A 20,322-nucleotide genomic window follows, 5' to 3' on the forward strand; every position below is an offset into this window, starting at 1 on the left:
CCAAAACCATCTAAAATTTTGTTATATAATGCATATTCAACAGTACATGTAAACTGGTAACAGCAATAAAGAATCTTACACGTATGCTGTGCGTGATTAAAAGTGGGCTTTCTTTGGTTTGTTTTTGTGTTATGATTCTGTTATGTGCAGTGCAACATTTTCCAAAAGGTCCGAGAAAAGCTTTTCAATGAAGTAATACACTGAATCAATAATCTATAAAGCCAGTATTATTAATTTTTGTCTGAATTTTATGTGACTTAAAAAAATAAAAAAATAATGGTGTGTACAAATTTTAAAAATATCATTAATAGTTACTGTAGCACCCCAACCTGAACTTCGCAACTATGGCTCAGGTACAAAAAGATTGGAAAATGAAAGACACTTATCTGATTCTGAAAATGATAATTTTTTCAATGAATAAATAGAGAGTAGTCTCATAGCCAAGTGGTTAACACTGCTGGCTACTGTGCAATCGGGGCCCATGTTAGATTCCAGAGAGAACCCAGATATGTATTCTTGGCTTACCCACATGACTTTCACTTAACAGCTCTAGGCCGCTGTGGTGTAGTGGCTGGGACTCGCGACTATAGTCAAAGAGGTCCCGGGTTCGATCCCTACTGTCGGGGTGAGACTGTTGCCAGGTCTCATTGTCTTACTTGCCATCTGCACCCAGGTGTATAAATGAGTACCGGTCAGAAATGCTCAGATTGTAGCGCTGGTTGAGCAGTTCATCTGAGGTCTACTGAAAGGTTTCAGGACAGACCGGGGTTAAAATGTTAAGTCGGATGATTAACTATATCGTAGTTGATATCAGAATATAAACCCTAAACTTTGATTTTTTTAACTCGAATTCCTTGCTCTCCACACATTTGAGGGCCTGTTAGACGAGTCTAAAAGCTGTGGTTCCTAGTACCAAGTATCTATACTTGCTAGTACTTTACTGTCTGAAGATTGAAGCCTTATGTGCCCTCTAGGCACAAAGGGACTAAGTAAGTAACTGTCTGCTCTGTGCCAGGGTCAGGGCAGAGTAGCATATGATGGTCTCTATACCTCTGGTAAAATTCCAACCTGGTTTGATACAATGCAGTTAATGATGATAATAGTGATGGTGATGAATGAAATAAACATACACAGTATGCAAACCTAAGGGTGACATATTTGCCTTGCCCCTTGATATCACCATGTTTATACAATGGACATACATGTATACAATGCAAGACAACCACAAAGCAACGCCCCCCCCCCCCCCCCCCCAATTTAAAACTTATAAAATGTGCACTGGATAAAAAAATGGGGAATGTGCCCATGAGCAAGTTAGAACTGAGTGATAAGGAGAACCCAAATCTAAGCACATTGTCCATATTGCTGGGCTAAAAAGCACCAAATATAGAATAAAAGTAGTGTTCCTTTGTATAAACGACTTGACCTTGGAATGACTGTCGGCATAGAAAACTTCCTATCAGGCCTGAAGCTGAAATAGCATTTCTACAAAAATGTCCGACTTACAGGCTTTTCTCTTTAAAGGGGTGTGTTGTTTGTTATTTCTGGTGGTCCAGGAAAAAGAAAGGCAGTTTTACACAATGGTTGATATGAATAAAGACTAGCAAATGCTTTTATCTAAAACTCTGTGTACATTTACACTGGGCCTCTCTGTACAAAATTGAAGTAAATGCATTTACTAGATTTCATTCAATAGCCAATGCCGAAGCGCAGTGATTATGCATACGACTTTTCTGAAACCTTGTCGTTATATTATTTGTATATCAGTCTACACAACGGCAATGCCAACATTAACATCTAGTACGTAAGTACGCTTAAAGGGGGACTATAGGCAGGAGCAGAGAGGCTAATTTGGCCATCTTCTGGTGGCCAAATTAAGTAAGGGCAGTACGGGCACTGGGTAATGTCAGATTCAGCACTAAATATGATCCTCGTACAAGCATGAATCATTTCAACATACTGTGTGATGTGAGAGACCCCTATTGGTGACTTTGTATAACTTTATCTTGCCTGCCCTGCTGCTGCCTATATTGTCCCTTTAAGGAAGTTTCCCAATTCGATTACAAATATGAAATTTTTAACGCACAGCCTAGGCCTTTTGACATTGTATAAGTCGGAGCTAACCACTCCAATGGAGGTAGTTGTTCGAGAGCAGATCACTCACTTTGGTACAGCGTACATTAAAACTTTGGTGCAAGAGTGATCAATAAAACTCTCCATCGAACAAATATACAGGAGAGATGGATATTTATCGAGTGATTGCTCCCCATTTACATGAAAGCCTGTATTTATGTCAAAAAAGCAATTTTTCAACTAGTATAAACTACATATTTTACAATAAGCATTTCTGACAACATGGTACCAAACAGAGCATGTTTAGACTGATATGTTAAAAACGTCTGATATGTTACAAATGTATTGAGGACAATTTCATGGCAAATACAATATATACAGATCTGTCAAATAAAATACACTTGTTCAACGATTTGATGCACACTGTACAAGTGAAGAGTTAAGATGCAAAATGCTGCATCTACATCTTGCAGAACCTAACATTTTTGTTAATCTCCGTTTTTAAAGGCTCACAAACTGCCACAAAGACTCGACATCTATTTGAGGCATTCATGTTAAAAGTTAATTTAAGTTCAGCAATTCCATAGCAGTTTTCCAAGCCAACCCTGCTCGAAGCGCTTCCAACATCCCAAAATGCAGAGGATGTTAAGAAGCAGCCGCTTATTAAGCACATACGAACAGAGTGACTTAGATTTGGAAGGGATTTCAACTGATGACCTTTCAGTCAGAAGTCCAGCACTCCAACCACTATGCTCTACACCGCCCTGTGTCCCATGTTATACAGGCTGGCCCAGAAAAACCAAACTGCCAGATACTGTAAAACAATTTATTTTCGCAGCCCTATGTGAAAACATCCTTTTCAGATTTCGTTCCCCTTTATTGCTGCAAATGCATGCATATTCCAGGGATAAAGCCATTCAGAATAACATTTTTGCTCCCCTTAAGTTTGCAATTAAACCCCTCTCATTTGCAAAAATAAAGGGGTGCAGTACAGTATCCTTTCAAAGAATGCCCGAGAAAGAGGCATGTCTGTTTTTGATGGGCTACCCTGTATAGCAAACCATAAAGACATTTTTCAAAATCTAGAATTGGAATGTTTTTGTTTTTCGATGGGCCACCCTGTTTAGCAAACCATGAAGACATTTTTCAAACTCTAGCATTGGAAATGTGATAGAAGTGTGATAATGTTTCAGAGCTTGTTGCCAATTTAGAGAATGGTGAAAATCATTACAAGCAGACGTTTGAACCTTAGCTCTTCAAGTATACTAGTACTACTAAGGAAAGATGACTGGGGTCATCACATTCCCATTTATAAAATCACTTTCATTTTACTAAATATGTATACGATGGACATGACAGTTACTTAGGGAGCTTAAATGTTATTATGAAAATACTCTTGGAGCACAATGCGCACTGGTATCGCTGAAATACAGAGAACACTTATAATATATGAAGTGTTAGATCACCTGGCCATAAAATAGATGATGTTTAAGGCTTCAATACGATTTGAGTTGGCTTTCAAAGAAAAATTGTCAGATCAATGTATCCCAAAGTGGCACACTATGTCTTTCAAGTGCTACAGGCTGCCCCAGAATTATTTTCATTCACACAATGGACACACAATAGAATCCTATCGTCCAAAGGAAAATAATTCTGGGCCATCCTGTAGAGCACTTTCACCAGGCACCTTCCAGGGTTTAGTTAAAACAAATGTTGTCACTGACGCCAGCGTTAACCCAATTTGGAATTATCTGCTTCAGTGAAACTTTTTGACTTAAAGGCCTACGCCATTCGTTATTTGAATTTGTAGTCGAATTAAAAAATGTTCCATTTCGGAAATACATGTGCATACAAATAAAAAATTCAACGTTGTGTAGACTGATATTCATATACTATGAAAACCAAGTTTTAACAAATTTGTATTCATGATAACTGCACTACGGCATTTGTGTTAAGTGGATTTCTATTTAACTGGACCACCAGTAATTACAAACAGCGTACCCCTTTAAAGCCAAGTTGATTTAACACATGTGTTGTTGGTAAAAAAGACCTATTTGGAATAACCAGGTCCTGGTCAAAATTTATGCGGCCACATTTCTATTACGGTTTACGGCAACTTACAATAAAGTCCCTAATTCAATGCAATCTATTATATAGCTCACTGGAGAATGAAAATGGCTTTCTCGAATTTGAACCACTTCATTGGACACTGGAATCTATTCACAGGATTACCGATATCAGTTCACTCGCCACTGAAAACAACTCCACTGGAAGCTGAGCTGAAGACAGTTGACTCGAAACAGCCAGTTATCTTGAAACTGTATCCTGTACACTGGAAACTGGCCAACTCGAAGAAACCAGTTTACTGGAAAAAAGCTCACTTGAAACTGGAACCAGTTCACTGAATATCTGAATATAAATAGTCGATATGGCATGTGAAGACACAATCATTTGCTCAGTACTGCCGCTGATATGGTGGCGAATACTGCTGTTGTTGTTGTTGATATGACTGATATTGTCCTTGTTGTTGTTGTGGTTGTTGCATCTGCTGCATTGGCTGTTGCCCCGTCGGCGACTTCTGCATCTGCGGTACGCCTTTACGATACACTAGCATGTTTAACGTGGGCTTCTTCTTAATGTAATCGACAGCCTTTTTATGCGTGACCATTGTGAAGTCGTGACCATTCACCTGTAACAAGAATTACTTTTATATTTTGGGAACTCTATAAGTCAAAGTCAGCATAGGCACTGGTTACATTAATAGAGCAAACACTATCACATATTCCAGAAATTGGAAGGGCAGGGAATTCGAGATCAACATGGTCAATGAGCAAAGACAAGGGCAGGGTGAATTGAGCAAATGGGCAGAGTTAACACCCTTCTGTAACAGAAAATTTGCTGGCTAAACAAAAGCAAACAAGGTGAAACATGGACACATATACTAAGTTTAAAACTCTTTTGTGACTTCAATCGTGATTTGTTGAGAAAATTTCATTACACCCAGTGGCATTTTATAATTCCCTCTGTGGTGTAGGCCTACATAAGACTGTGCAGATCGTTTTCTGTCGCCAGTGTCGGCATCATTTGTATCATACTCTACTTTAAATAAGTTTTGATTGGATATAGGAAAATGTATAGTACAGCACCAAAGTTGAGAAATAGAGCACCACAAACTTTGATGCATAATTCAAGTTGCGCAGAAGCTTATCTAAAGGTTTGGACCTTGACTCAATCGAGTTCAATGGCATCTACATGTACATTTCCTTTGTGCCCACATTGTCCTATTGTGAACCATGTTGCCAATTGGCTTGTTCTGTTCTTACATGTAGGAATTCACACTAAAAAAAATGGCCAGGGCCATTGTGCTCACCTCATGTGGAGGAAAGATGGATAAAGAGCATGGTATTGTGTCATGTAGTGTTAGGTTTGATGTGGGTCCAAGCAATTACAATTTCCCCAAAATGGCCAATTTACAGTACATTCGACCTCTGTGACCTTGAAAAGTAGGTCAAATCAAAGAAGACCCGGGTGACACATTGAATGGTTGTTAGAATTAGATATACCTATGATATAAAATTGGTGCCAATCGGGCAAGTCATTACTAGGAATAATGGCATTTTGAAGAATTTAGGATTTGGCCCCCTCCCTGGAGGCCAAACGGCAAATCAGATCGCACCAAACTTCAGTACCTGAGATCACCTGACCAAGGGGTACATGTGTACTTAATTTGTGATCAATAGTCATTGCAGTTAAGAAACGTGCCATAGTTACGGCCTGACGGCGAATTTACGCCATTTGACCTCTGTGACCTTGACAAGAAGGTCAAATTAAAAACCTGTGTGACATATACTGTATGGTGGTTAGATGTACCCATGATATCAAATTGGTGGCAATCGGGCAAGAAGTTAAGGAATTATCACATTTTTAATGTTTTTGGATTTTGCCCCCTGGTGGTCAAGTGGTGAATCATATTGGACCAAACTTTGGTCCCTGAGATCACCTGACTAAGGGGTAAATGTGTACCAAATTTGGTATCAATAGTCATTGCAGTTTAGAAACGTGCCATCGTTACATCCTAACGGCCAATTTACACCATTTGACCTCTGTGACCTTGAAAAGGAGGTCAAATCAAAAACCCGGAGGATATATGATGCACCTTTGCTAGAAGTACCTACCATATTTTTTTCAAAATTTCCCGACTACTATTAAGGGAGATATTGCCCCCTGGTGGCCAAACCATGAAACGAATCGGACCGAAACTTGGTCTCCAAGGTGTCATTACCAAGTTTCAACTCAATAGCTCTAACAGTTACGAAACGTGCCCTGCTAACGGACGACGGACGACGACGACGACGGACGACGGACGCCACGGTATGGGATAAGCTCACCTCTGCTAAGAGGTGAGCTAACAAAATGAATGCCAATTTCAAGGGAGGGAGTCTGTTCTTTGTTTGTTTAACAGAGAACAGCCTACTTGGTTTTAAATGTGCTTATCACTTCATGTTGAAGCAGTTTGAATAGCTTTAGGGTTTGAAATTGTAGTCGAAATGGTGTGCCTGTCATGTATGGTCAACCCAGGCATTGAACTTGTTCAGTGATGCATTTTTTAGGCTCTGAAAATAGTTTTTTGTGCTCAAGACAGTAGTACATGTAGTAAAATTGGTCCTAAATATTTCAAAAACAGCCCATGCAAACTTCAATTCTTCAATCGAGCTGTGGGTTCACTGGAAGGGCACCAAATATGAATGTAATTTGCCGTGTTTGCTCTCCACCTTACCTGTAATATCTTGTCATGAACGAGTAATCCTGCTTGAGAAGCCGGCCCACTGTCATACACAAACGTCACATAAATGCCCTGAAAAACAAATACATGCACCAAAACCGTCATTTAAAAGTTTCGCCGATGGTGAATGTATGTTCTAGAATAGAAAAATTTTCAAGCCATCTTGTGGTGACGTTGATGTAAAATCGTAGCATTTTCTGGGGGTTAATGAGATGAACTTCGAAACAGCGATGGCATTTTCATGAAATCCTAACTCGAACCGTGCTGAACCAAGGCATGCTCTTGGGAAATGTGCCAATTCTCCAGGGTGATGATGGCCTAAACCCACACAGTGTTGACTGCATTGCATATCACCACCTATTTTCAACTTACGGTATCTTTATACCCATGAGGGCTTTTAGTGTAATCTTGGTCAATTCCACCTCCTATCCGGAAGCCGCATCGATATTTCACCTGTTTCCCACCCTTACCATCGGGCTCATATACCATGGCACCATTCTCATCTTTCTCAGCCTCTTTGTGAAGGATGAGAGGAATCTGAAAAGACGCAATAAAAGCTACTAACTACACTAACCTAGGCTTGACTGATACTCTTATGTGTGACTATCACCAACTCTCATTGACTGAAACGGTGTGTAAAACCAATTTCGACCATTTGAAAACAGAACTACAAACATCATCTTTGACTCAGACTGCGCAGCCTTGGAACTACATAATTCCATGACTGCCATTTTTAATCCGCTTCTTATAGTAATAAAAATAGGAAATTCTTGGAGTACAATGTAGATTGCACCAGTGCAATGAAGACCACCAGTTCTTAATCTCATAGTGATTGATTAGCCTCCAACTGATTCACAGGCACGACACACAGCCACCAAATTACCACAAAACAATTCACATTTCACTTCAATTCAAGTTTCATGTGTGCTTCTGCAGGTTTGATTGATGCTGCTTGCTTCAAGCGCCTATGATAGCCACATGATGTAACATGTGTAATACATTCTGTGTTGACAGAGAGAGAATATTTTTTGATCTACTTCAGCAACTTTTTTGCACAGTACCGGTAAGACAAGTTAGATGAGGAGAATTTTACCGTCCAATAGGTTGGTATAGGAATTCCAAGATGTCGCCACTTTTTTTCCTTCCTTGCAGAGTTTCCCATTACAGACCACTTCCCATGTTTTAAATCCATAAAAGTTTTATCTGCGACTACATCGGACTAGGAATTTTCATTTTGTAATAACAGTTCTGACAATAGTACACGCAGAAGCCAGACAAATTTTTAAGAACAAATCGACAAAATTGTACATTGCGAACCACGCGATGTTCATTAGTGCACAGTACATCCGAAGAACGGGCTCACATTTTACAGTACACCAAATTACATGAACATGAACAGACTTTTTAAACAGTGCTTGTACATGAACAGGGAGACAGGCATGAATACATGGTATGGTATAGAGCTGGCGAAAATAAATTGATCCTGATTTGAAAAGTGCAAGCCAAAACACCAAACAGTACTTGAGGTACATGCATTTTCTTGGCTCAAATAGTAATGAATGCCACAACGGCACAAGTAGGCCGCTCCCCCACTCCACATTCATTGCCCCCAATCAATTAAAGCCTACAAGGTACAACCATTGATGTTATTGGATTTATTGACAAGGGATACAGGACGGACAGCCGGTGCAATCCGCGAGGACATGGGCTGTCAATTAGGTGACATCCGCTCATAGCAATGGTCTAGTCAGAATGATTTGACGGGGACAAAAAATAGGCTGGACTCAGTCAATGTCGACAATGACATTCATGAACAACTAGGTTAAAGGAATAGTTATTTGAAATATTTTAACACGAGTACCAGATTGTACAAAACAGCACTCTGTTTACTAGACGACAAATAACCCTTTTGAAGTGAAGCTCCTCAGGGCGTCAAAGGGTTAAAATCTAGGATCAAACCTACCCCCTCCCAATACAGCATCCAGTCTCTATACTACATGCAGTTCGGTCCCTAAGCACGCAATAAAACTAACACGTCTGAGTTAAGCAAATTGAAACAAAACGCGATAAGATTCTGGTGGCAGAAAGATAAATGGACACATGTCTTTGATGCAAGCATGCCCGAAACATCGCCGGAGGCTGCCAATCTCACATCAAACAAGGCCCAGATGGCAAAGTATCGACATTGATTAGGTAAGCTGCACCTTAACTCAAGGGCGCATTGAGAGAGGAAAGGAGCTATGTATTATTTTCAACATTGAACATGACATCACGTTGCCGTTGGTGAAGCTCGAGTTTTAAACTGAGTACTTTTGCTAGAGTACATCTTGTACATGTAATGCATCGATTGTGTACATGTATCAAATATTAAATTTGAAACAAAGATGCCTTTCATTCAATATTTGCATACATGAACATGACAAATGTCAAATCAAAAACCTCTAGTGATCTATCCTTCATGTCCTTGTTGATAGGAGTACATTTAAAACAATTATCATATTATAAAGAATAAAAATTGAAACAGATTAATCAGGGAAATATCACACTTTTTATGTTCTCAGTTTTGGCCCCCTGGTGGCCTAGCTAAGAACAGATTGAACCAAAATTGGGTTTTTGCTGAGGTCATCTGATCAACTTGAGCATTAATTTGTACAATGTACCAGGTTTAAACCAAGCAGTTGATGAAACCTGCCGTCCTAACGAAGGCATTATAAATGTTTGGAGAGACACATGATTATAAAAGCGTGTTAAGCCAATTTTAAGGAAAAGAAAGATGAATTTTCAAACTTCACTTTCTGGAATAAACGAATTAAAATGAAATCTAATTGAGGTCTCAGACAATCTACAAGATCTTTCTTTCTGCATGTTAATACACAATTGCAAGACATGACAAGAACTAAACCTGACTCAGCCTTGAAACTGAGTCAGACAACTTTCCTTTAAAGTCGACAAGACTGCAAGAATGAGAAAATCGTCACGCACAATTACCCTTCAACTTGTGTTGCTGATGTTAACCAGCCATGTTTGGCAGCCTCTCTAGTATTACATGTAACTAGTCACTTAGTCATTGTAACTGCGGCTGACTGAATTACCATTTGTCCAGTGAACTGAAATCTTCAATTTAAAGAAAAAGTATTTTTGAATAATTTCATATGGATTAAAGAATCTATACTTGATACTGTTAAGTCACCTGCATCTGCACAGACAGCTTTATGACTAGGCTGACAAATTGGTACTCAATATTATTCTATAGTATTTATACGCCTGTTCCATTTGGAATAAGAAAATCTTTTCAAGAAACTAATATAAGAGATGATCAAGACCTCACTTGCGGTTGTCTGTACTTGTCCTCATCAAAAGGCTGGACAGTACTGCAAAATTTGTTTAGTGACTTTGCCTTCGGACAAGAAAGTCCCATCTTTGGCTTGATTATTCCAAAAATTCCAAGATCCCTGCACTTCTGTCAAAGAATATCGCCGCTTTATGTCAAAAGAAGCTACACGTATCGTACACGTGATACACGTAGCCCCCTGCACTCGTACTTCTAGTTGTTTAATCCTGGTTGCACCACAGCCATCATCAATAAAAGTACACAGTTCATTCATATGTTGTGGGTTGTAATTTTAAATTTAACATGAAGGCCTGCATTGGTTGGTAGGCCTGGAAGATTTTGTGATCATCCGTGCAGACGAGATACAAGTATTGACCGAGTGCCTTTGCTCTATTGATCCACCACGGTGGATGGCTCTTGACGAATTTCACATCAGCTGTTTTATAAAAGATCTGTTTGACAATGACATGGCCCTGCAATGCGTTTGGCATAGCCATGGCAGTATGTACCAGTGCCGAGATGGGAGTCAAGGAGATGCAGTGCCTGAGTGGTGTAGCAGCTCAGGACTCTCGGTCATGAGATCTCTGGGACCCTGGTTGGGAGATCTGCACTACGGCGCGAGACTCTAGGCATGTCTCTTTGTGAGACTCCAGGCATCATATGGTCACCATCTGTCACCGACAGTGAGGAGTCTCACGGCGACAGTGAGGTCCACACTAGGGACCTCTTGACAGGGACCACCTCACGTCGTTAGTTGTGCCAACATTTTGATATTTTTGGATGATGCGCAGCTGTGTCAATTTTTCAACGCCGGGTCAATTTTTTAAAAGTTTTATAAATACAAATTATAAAACCTCCGGGCGCCACATCTGCGAGACTGTGTGCAACAATGTCAAATTTATATTTTATAATGCTTTACCAGCATTGAAACATTGAGGACTATATTCTCCGAATGATGATGGCGATGTTGATGGATTCTTTTTCAAACATTTTCGTCGAGTCTCCTATTCCCCAGTGGCCATTGAAAACATGACCACAATGAATCGGACTTCAGAAGTAACTCGGCATTCTTCAGAGATGCATGGCACTAACTCGCACAGTGACGAAATTTGAATAGTGTCTGGATTGACTGGAGTTTACATTTTTGTAGCGAATTTTTTTTATTTCATTTCGCCGCGAGAATCCACTTTACCAAAAAAATACTATGCCTATAAATTATAAAATAAAAATTGCCCTAGTTGTAAAAGTTTTCACCCATGTTCTGACGAGAATCGAGCACTTTTTTTTACTTGCCTTAGTAACTGGTTAGCGCCAAAACAAATTTCTTCGAATTCGTCTATTGATCAAACATCGGGGTGAGACCTGGCTATGCTAGGAGAGCGAGACCTAGGGGGTTCCTACTACTACGTCTCTTAGTCTGAGTCTCATGGTTTTGATCATGCCGACTCATCGGCAGTGAATATCAGTGTCCTTAAGTCTCCTCCTTTCACCGCCGACATCAAGGGCCAGGAAACGCGTCGGACGCACCATCATAAACAGGTGGCCAATATATTAAAATTGCTTGATGCAAAGCAAGTGAATGCCGGCCTGAATTGATAGTGCCAACCTCAGGATCAGGTCACCCTTCTTCTTCCATACAACATGCACAGTGCATTTGGGTCAGGTCAGCATCTCTGGAAGCGTTACTCATTGAACACTTGGTCTTCAATTATGATGGTTTTCAGTGCATGTCTCGTGCGACAACCACGAGTGAGCATAATGATAGTGTTGTCACGGCATGGACGCGTGAGAAAGGAAGGTAATGCAAGGAGACTACCAATCCCTCAGTTTAGGCCATACCCTTCTTGATAAATAAATTCTTGTCTCCAGGTAAACATTCAATCTGATGTACAGTGCCTGATATGGACACAAGGTCCCAAATGGCCTGGTTACTAAGTTAATTTCCAACAGGCCTGGTGTCCAGGCCAAGTAAAATTCGACCATGCCAAGCAATACATACAGTTTTACACTTCCACCTGGAACCAAGAATTTGTTTATCAACAAGGGTATGGCCTAAACTTGGGGATAAAGTAACAGCCCTTCTAACAGCTGATCAGAGGGGGGTTATTGGCGGTGAAGGATAGATTAATTTATACAGACAACGGCATCATGACAGTGGATCAGCATGGCGTTGATTTCAGACACTGAGACAGAGGTCCATCCTGAATAATCTTATCGATTCTTTGCATAAGCGCTGAACTGTCCTTTCTCACTTCATGACCGAATCACTATCAGCAGTTCAATGACAGAGCACTGAAGAGTGAAAGTTTGGTGTATCATACACTGTGACTGTATGCATGGTACACGTATGCACTGTTCATGAACAGCAGTGCATTGCAGAAAATGCATTACTTTTTGACTTTGTGGAGGTGTGGTCTTTTTCGCTCGAGTTCAATATGATTTTGCAATAAATCAGTAGAGAAAACCAAAGTAAGCCGAGTGTATTCATATACTATAATATGTGCTCTCAATGACTATCACAACAATTATTCAAATAAATCGAAGGAAAACAGTGAAAATGACAAAACTTACGCTGTAACACTCCAAAGGCTGTCCAGCTGTATGGTGCGCCATTTTGGAAAAAACAACAAAACAAAAACAACCCAATTTAGGGAAAATTATTTCAGTTCGTGAGACATTAAATATAAAATATACGCGACCCTGATCATACCAATCTTCTTAAAGGGGTTTTGAAATCCACTCACAAATATAACAATGTGGTTTGCACTGTCTATTTGTCTTTTACGACATCCTTTGATGTTTTCGCGGCAGCAAAATCCAACATGGTTTCCTTTCAAAATTTGTGACATGTGACTGCAAAAAAACACTAAAATCTGGCAAAATCTTCAGTCCAAGCTTTATTTGACCTTACTTTAAATAAAATGGAAAATTCTCAAGTCAGAGAGGTAGATTCCTTGTATTTATACGTTTTTACCCGTTTTAATTTGATTTAGGGATATTCTTCCATACATTTTTCATGTAATTTGTACATTTGTTTGTGCATCATAATCAGATCACAGGCACGTGAAAATAAGAGCTCAAAAGCCCCCCCCCCCCCGGCCCTCGGTCAAAAACATTTTATTTTACGTGTGATGTCGGGGGGGGGGGGGGGGGGGGTGATCAGGATTCTGATGTGTCTACATGATCGTGATGGAGTTGGATTTAAGTGATTGATTTCGTCTTCGTGGCTCGTATTTTTGTCGACTACAAAATAACAAAGCGAGGCTATGCCCATGGCCTTCGTTAATCCTATCTAACCCTTGCCCCTTGCCGCACTGCCCAGCACGCAGGTTGCACATCATACATGCAAAACAGCGATAAGCGCGTCACTGGTGCGTCATATTAACGCGTAACTTGCGTGTACGTTCCGCATAAATCAACCCGAAGCAGGAAGGATGTCAACATCCAACTACTAGTACCAAATGTAACTTGGCCGTCTGATAATTAATTTAGTTGTCAAGGGGAAGCGGACAAATGGGAAAACCAGACCCAGGGCCTTGTCATACCTTGCTGCAGTTATAAACTCGGATTTTAATCTACTTTTTCAGGTAATGCGCCTGCGGGCCATCAAAAGTCTTGTGTTTTCCATCTGGCGATTACCTCTCTTTGTGGCGCTGTACCTTCTCTTGAGCTATGTCAGCTTCCTGCATCCAATCAGTTGGATCCAAGGTAATTTTAAAGAGGCTATTCTTCATGTTGTACCATTAGAACATGTTTTAGTGTGTTTGTTGACTGAATTGAGTGAATCTAGCTGACTCACTTAAAAAAGTTCAAATAGTTTTGGAGGGATTCACCCAGATGAGTTACAAACCGTTGCATTTGAAGCTCTATATAAACTATGAAAAATTAGACTTTTTCATAGTATCAAACAACAAGTTTGGTATCCACACAAAAAAACAACATAAAACATTATTCTAACTTCTTGCTTGTTTTTTTTCAGGAACTTTCCGGACCATATTCACTTTGTCCAACTGGATGTACATCCTGCTGATTGGATTGATCAACAGCATTGTTGCCATAATAAGCTGGAAGCATTTCACTGGTAAGACGAAGAGTTGAACTAGTCTTCTCGCTGATTGAGCTTATCTCCTGGCCCTGCTCTCAGCAAGGCTGAGACTTTTTTGTTTTTTTCAGGATTTCCATTTTGTCTGGTCCTACAAAAAGGGCTTAGTTGGACAGCAGAAATGGAGAGATGCATGCCCACAAAAAAAATGTAAGCTCTCCGTAGGACTTTAAAGCTACGAAATCAGATAAAAAATTTTACATTTTACTTGGACTAGAGGCGGGTATATTTTGCAAGTGAGGACAATTCTGAGGACTGCGTTTTTAAATGAATTTTTTTTCTCTGAGCACTGTCACATCTGTCTTTGGGAGACACGTGGCAAGTGTCCTTTTCTTATACATGATCTTCAATGTGGGTCAACCTGACCGTCATCTTCATGCTGCTGGCCACGATAATATAAGCTGATGTTCTCTTCTTCAGTTGCCCCTGTGGTGCGCACGACTCGCCTTGATCTGATCCTCAGTGTGGTCCAGCCAGACCGCCTTCTTCATGCTGCCGGCCACGCCGTTGCAGGCGGTACTCTCACCTGGTGCTATGCTAATCTCATTGGGGGACGCTATGCAAATCTGATTGCGTCATGCTCAGAGAATCAAACAAGGTATTGCCTTTGATTCATCATTTCACAGTCAATGACAACAAATCATGCTAGATTTTTCAGTGTATTAAACGTAAAATCTCCGATTCGGGTGAATATGTTAGAGCATTGACAATGGGATTAAGCTGATAAAATCTATATGGGACTGAATTTGGGATGGCAAATAATGTTACTTTATAATTCTAGCATGGAGATTCTACTAGTGAGGTCTGCACATGCTTCTAAAACAATTCTTGATCGGATTCTCTTTCTGAAGCCCTCATTCTTTCACGTTTGCTTTTTTTCAGTAATGAGGAATATGAATGTCTGAACGAACATCACATCTTTACAGTTTTCCATGGCGCTTTTGTTGGACTTGTTTACTCGGTTCAGTTCTTCCTCCAGCAGAACAACTACATGACCTTCCCAGTTATACAGGTATGTAAGGTCTGTCACCCTACGAATGTGACATTTCTCCAGCCATGGTTGGTTTTTCCCTCGTCGTTTCGGCTCAGTTGTAATTTGTCCGGTACATAAACACCAACCTCCTGATGAGCCATAAAGAGATACAGAAGTGATTGTGCCCCCTAGCAGATTTGTTGAGGGAATCTTCCACTCATTGAGAGCAGTCACGGTCTGTGCTGTTGCTGTGCGGAGATCTTAGAATATGCTGACTAGGCAATTAATTCCTCCATACGAGGAAATATGCTGAATTGGCAATGATTCCTCCAAAGGGTTATTGATACAATCTTTCAAGGAGAATATTTTTCTCAATGGTTTGCATTCCTTGGGAAAAATTCTTACTCAGTAATTTTCCAGACCATGAGCAAGTTTTGAACTTTTTCAGCAGTGATTAAAAAGTTAAATGTTTGATAGTACATCTGGAATCTGGGTTGTCCCAAGTTTTGATGAGATGAGCTTGGTGTTGCCTCCGGATAATACCATACCTGGGTATTTATAAAATGTTATCATTCATACTTTCAGCAACCTAAGTCTTTTCAAGTTCAAAACAAGCGTCTGCCACTCCTGCGTAAATCAGCCTCGACAATTTTCCAACAAGTCAAATATTATTACCTGTTATTCTGGCTGTTTGGCGGGATACCGAAACACTGGATGCTTCACACGCTAGGACTTGGAACAAGCCCAGGCCCAGCGGTCAACTCGCTGCGTGGCTTCCTCGATGCCGGCCTACTGTGGCACGTCCTAGTGACAGGTTTTGTCATCCATGCGACCTGGAGCTTCAGCTCTATGTTATACAAGATTTACAATACGGAGGTGAGGAAAGATATCCTATACATGTACATGCACTTATTGGTACCAGATGTTGGTACCGTCATGAACTGGGTAACTTTTGACACTGAGCTACAGAAGCTTCTCGGCACAACGATTCTTTCGTTGGAATGTTCAAAGTTACCCCAGTGTTCAAAGTCACCCAACTCTTCCAAACCGTCAATTATTCAGAGGCAGTTTATTTTTCGTTTTCTGGGTTTATAGTAGTAATTGTCACGATGGTTTTAACATTATAGATAATCCACCTATTTGCATACTAGTTAAAGGGAAATCATGGAATTTTTCACAAAAATCGTTTGATCGTGGAGAGAGAGGGAATTTTAGTGTCAATGTTCACTGTTCATGATAAGTCCTTCTAGGAGAATTCTGAGCGGAAATCATTTCCTACTTGTACTTTTACTCTGAACGCAACATCATCTTCTACTTTCAGCCCGTAGTATTTCCTGTAGAAACTGCCTTTGAGAATCATGACACAATGTGTCTCCACGAGGCCCTGGCTTGTTTCCGGCAGCCATTATTAAAGGTAAGTAACTTCTATAATAAGCACAGAAGGCGCCAAGATTTTTCAAGTTATTTGCAAAATCTGAAAAAGTTGAAATAAGAAACAGCCATGAAAATTGTTAGTTTCACAGTGTTTCCAATTGACGTAATTTTAGCAAAATAGGGAAAAAACTTATCAGGAACATAGTCAGTTCACTATTTCCCCCCTTTCAGTTTGTGAGTTGATCAACATGAAATTGACATCCTCTTTGATGGACTAATTTCATGCACCTATTCTACATTTCAGTACCTGGGTTACTTGGATTTGTTCTTGCTTTCGAAGTATTCAGATAAACGCCGTAAACAGATATTTCGCCTCAGTCAGCCAGGTAAGCTTTATACGTCACAAGCATTGACTGAAATAATCTATGCCAAAATTTAAAACAAATAAATTAAAGCATACCATGATAGAATAATAAAAATAATAAATAAAAATAATACCAATAAATAATAGAAGAAAATAACTTTTTTGGAAAGTTTTATTGCATGATCAGTCGGCATCAACATTTTCCAAATTCATGTTTTTACTAATGTGACCTGAAGCGTTTTATATATGCTGCATATTGCACCTCTTCCAAACATTTTTGAAGTAGAATACCAACCTATTCCTGTTGGATAATTCTTGACTTTATCCTGCCTCCTCTTCTATAAAACCAGATCTTGAAGGAATTTGTAAGTTTACACAATACTGTGGTGAGTCCAGTCCGGAGCTAAATTGTGGTTTCTAATTGAAAACTGCTTAAAACACATGCCCATCCAAAGTTTTCAAATCTTCCTCTGCAGGTGGCCACCCCCACAACTGGAACTACATAGTGACGGAATGCGTGTCTTCTATAAACGCATTGACAAACTCAATCACGGTCTACAACAACACGAGTCTTACTACAGGACCAATCAAACATCTAAGTGGAGACAAAACTCCGATGAGGCCTACTGAGAGTTAGTACTTGTAATGAATGAAACGGGTAGATCCACACCCATCATTTCTATTTATAAACCATCCGCTTGGAGAATGAGTTCCCCAACTGACCGAGAATCTTTCCTTAACCTTGTATAATATTCAAGGCAGGTTTTCCAACTTACCGAGCAACCTGCCTTTGATGGTGCATAGTTGAGCTTTTGGAAAATGTGAGCATCACAAGAAAAAGAGCCGAAATATGCACTCATTGGAAAATTTATGTGTTTGAAAAATTTATGTGACTATCTGGTAACTTGGACAATTTATGACATCATATGCGCAAAATTTTTACGGTAAATCAACCACCAGGGGTTAATCGGTAGTGCAAGCATGAATTCAGTTCATGCATATATCATATACCTGGTGGTGTGTTTGCTATCAACAGGACAAACCGATGATGCATTCTATATGTGACGCAAATCATCATTTTTCGTAAAACTGTTCAATTCAACACTCCTCCATTGAGCATTGTGAAGTAAAGTTTATTACAATAAGATGCGTACCTTGCCAAATAAGAATTTTGTACCTTGTAGCTAACAACAATCCCCTGAATGGCGACTTCCACCACAGGCATCCTGAGTCTCTCACAGCTGCCAATGGCGGAATTATTACTAATCCACCTCCTGCCAAACAAGTACCTATGCAAGAAAAAGTAAGTCATCATTTAACCTGCTTGGAGTCATCCATAATTATCAACATTTTCAGAAGAAGACAAAACCTACTCTTTTTGTCAGACCCCCCCCCCCGAAAGACTATACCCCATTGTTGTTTTTAGAGGACAATACTGGAGACTGATGGTATCCATTGAGAATAATGACCTTTTTGCCAACCGCATGCTGAAATTCAGTGCTACAAAAATTAGGGGGTTACTGTTAATAATTTCTTCTCTTCGTTTCAGTTTCTAAATGAATTGAAGAAGAAGCCAGTGATAGCATTCTTCCTTCAGGACATCCCTGATATGTCGAGTAGACGCCTCTTTGTTGACTGCCAAAAACAGATCTGGGCCTTGGAAGGTAGTGTCTTCGTTCTTGTGGCTGATGCACTCGACAGCCAATTTTGAACTCTCTGCTCAGACATGACGGAGACATTGCAGCGTACAAAATATATTGCTTTCATTCTTGAAAAATAAAGATCTTTCTTTCTTCTTCAGCTTTATCGGAGATGGTTGCAGCATCTTATAATGAGGATACATTTGGTGTTGTTCAGACATGGCTGCCTGAAGTCATCTCTTCTTTACTTTCCTTACAGGAGGTAGGTTGGTCTTCAGCTTCTCTGGACCAAAAGGACCAAAGAGAATCTGATAGAACTGGATTAGGTGCAGAAAAGAGCAACCCATCGTATAAATAGTGCTAACCCCAGCGTAACCCCATGAAACTTGTCCCTCTCGCAAGTCAAAGCGCTCCCTCTCCAGCAGCATAAGAACTTCTTTTTTTCATATAAGCAGGTTTTTTGCAGTGTTTTGAAAGTGTGAATGTTCATGGAATCCTGTATATGCTTTCGGAGCTGGTTCCGTAGCCATGCTTGCCTGCATTTTATTTTCACAGCTAGATTTCACAAGTAACTTTGAATCAAGAACATACATAATCTCTAAAAAATATTTTTTTGATTGGAAGAACTGAAATTTGCAATAATTCACCGCAATGAATATTGTGAAATTGTGAGATCTTGTAAAAAAATTTGCAAACCAAAATATAATCAGGTACAAAAATTTGGTGGATTACTGCTTATAACAATTTTTCTGTTCCCTTCCAGGGTGTGGACAAGCATTTCAAGCTGGCCACAAACATGGTTAGACGTCCCCCAAAGGGTACAGAAACAAGTGATGTGGCACTACGCTATGCCTTAAAGACAACACTGAAAACAGCTATTTATAGAATTACAGATCGCTTTGCTGATCATCTAGAGTAAGTTGTTCTTAAAATATTCCCAGATCAATTTACTGATCATCTACACACAGTTTGTTGGCCTCATGTTTTCATTAAGAGGTAACGTTAATTGTCTCATTGGCAAGTGGTCTCCTTTTCAGGCATTTCAAACTTTCTGTTGAGCATCTCAGAAGACTACGGATGTTTCTGGATCACAAAGAGTGAGTGAGCAAAGCAAGAGCTCGTTAAGATGCATTTTTTGTCAATGGATGTCTGATCTCCCGATTTAACCATAATTGGAAATTTTCATTAAAACTTAGGGCCACAAAAATCAAGGGGTTTTCAATCCAGTGATTGCCTCAGGGTGTCCTATATTGCCCACAATTATAAGCAACCTGAATATTGCTGTTCAGCATGGTCACTGAATAAAAGCACCTGTTGGCTTGAGCCCAAAATTAATTTCTGTAAACTTTTGTAAATAAAATAAATGTCATCAATAGCTTTGTTGTTTTTTTTCTCTGTTAAATGGATACACGTATTTGTGTTAGAAAATATGATCATGATGTTGAGCCCAAACACCATGAATATGATAACAGCCCAAACACTTCTTTTGCCCTTTGTGTAGCGAAAATATAACTCCCAAGTTTTCTGTTGGTACATTTGTCAGGGGTTGGTTTGGTGGGAAAGTTTGACCATATTTCCCCTGTGCTGGTTCACCTGCATTGGCTATCAGTCAAGCTCGGGATCCAGTGCAAGATTCTGCTCTTGGTGTTCGAGTGCTTGACTGGGGAGGCTCCATGATATCT

The 20,322-nt window shown here is 39.9% G+C and overlaps 2 protein-coding genes across 2 annotated transcripts; one reads left to right on the top strand and one right to left on the bottom strand.

Annotated features, from left to right (window-relative positions):
- Positions 1-1,246: 1,246 nt before the first annotated feature.
- On the bottom strand, positions 1,247-12,803 carry LOC135486375 (tax1-binding protein 3 homolog). The gene is made up of 4 exons (XM_064769129.1): positions 12,759-12,803; positions 7,229-7,393; positions 6,851-6,928; positions 1,247-4,762 (listed from the first exon to the last, which is right to left on the bottom strand). The coding sequence occupies exons 1-4, from the start codon at positions 12,798-12,800 to the stop codon at positions 4,529-4,531; spliced, it is 519 nt and encodes a 172-aa protein (XP_064625199.1). The 5' UTR covers positions 12,801-12,803; the 3' UTR covers positions 1,247-4,528.
- Positions 12,804-13,001: 198 nt separating this feature from the next.
- LOC135486387 (nucleoporin NDC1-like) lies at positions 13,002-20,013 on the top strand. Its single transcript, XM_064769150.1, has 14 exons — positions 13,002-13,132; positions 13,775-13,895; positions 14,167-14,268; positions 14,710-14,887; positions 15,172-15,301; positions 15,848-16,138; positions 16,584-16,676; positions 16,941-17,022; positions 17,477-17,632; positions 18,185-18,303; positions 18,550-18,664; positions 18,802-18,902; positions 19,404-19,555; positions 19,678-20,013. The coding sequence occupies exons 1-14, from the start codon at positions 13,109-13,111 to the stop codon at positions 19,739-19,741; spliced, it is 1,728 nt and encodes a 575-aa protein (XP_064625220.1). The 5' UTR covers positions 13,002-13,108; the 3' UTR covers positions 19,742-20,013.
- The last annotated feature ends 309 nt before the right edge of the window (positions 20,014-20,322 follow it).

This window comes from Lineus longissimus, chromosome 4 (genome assembly GCF_910592395.1).
Source record: "Lineus longissimus chromosome 4, tnLinLong1.2, whole genome shotgun sequence".
Taxonomy (NCBI): Eukaryota; Metazoa; Nemertea; class Pilidiophora; order Heteronemertea; family Lineidae; genus Lineus; species Lineus longissimus.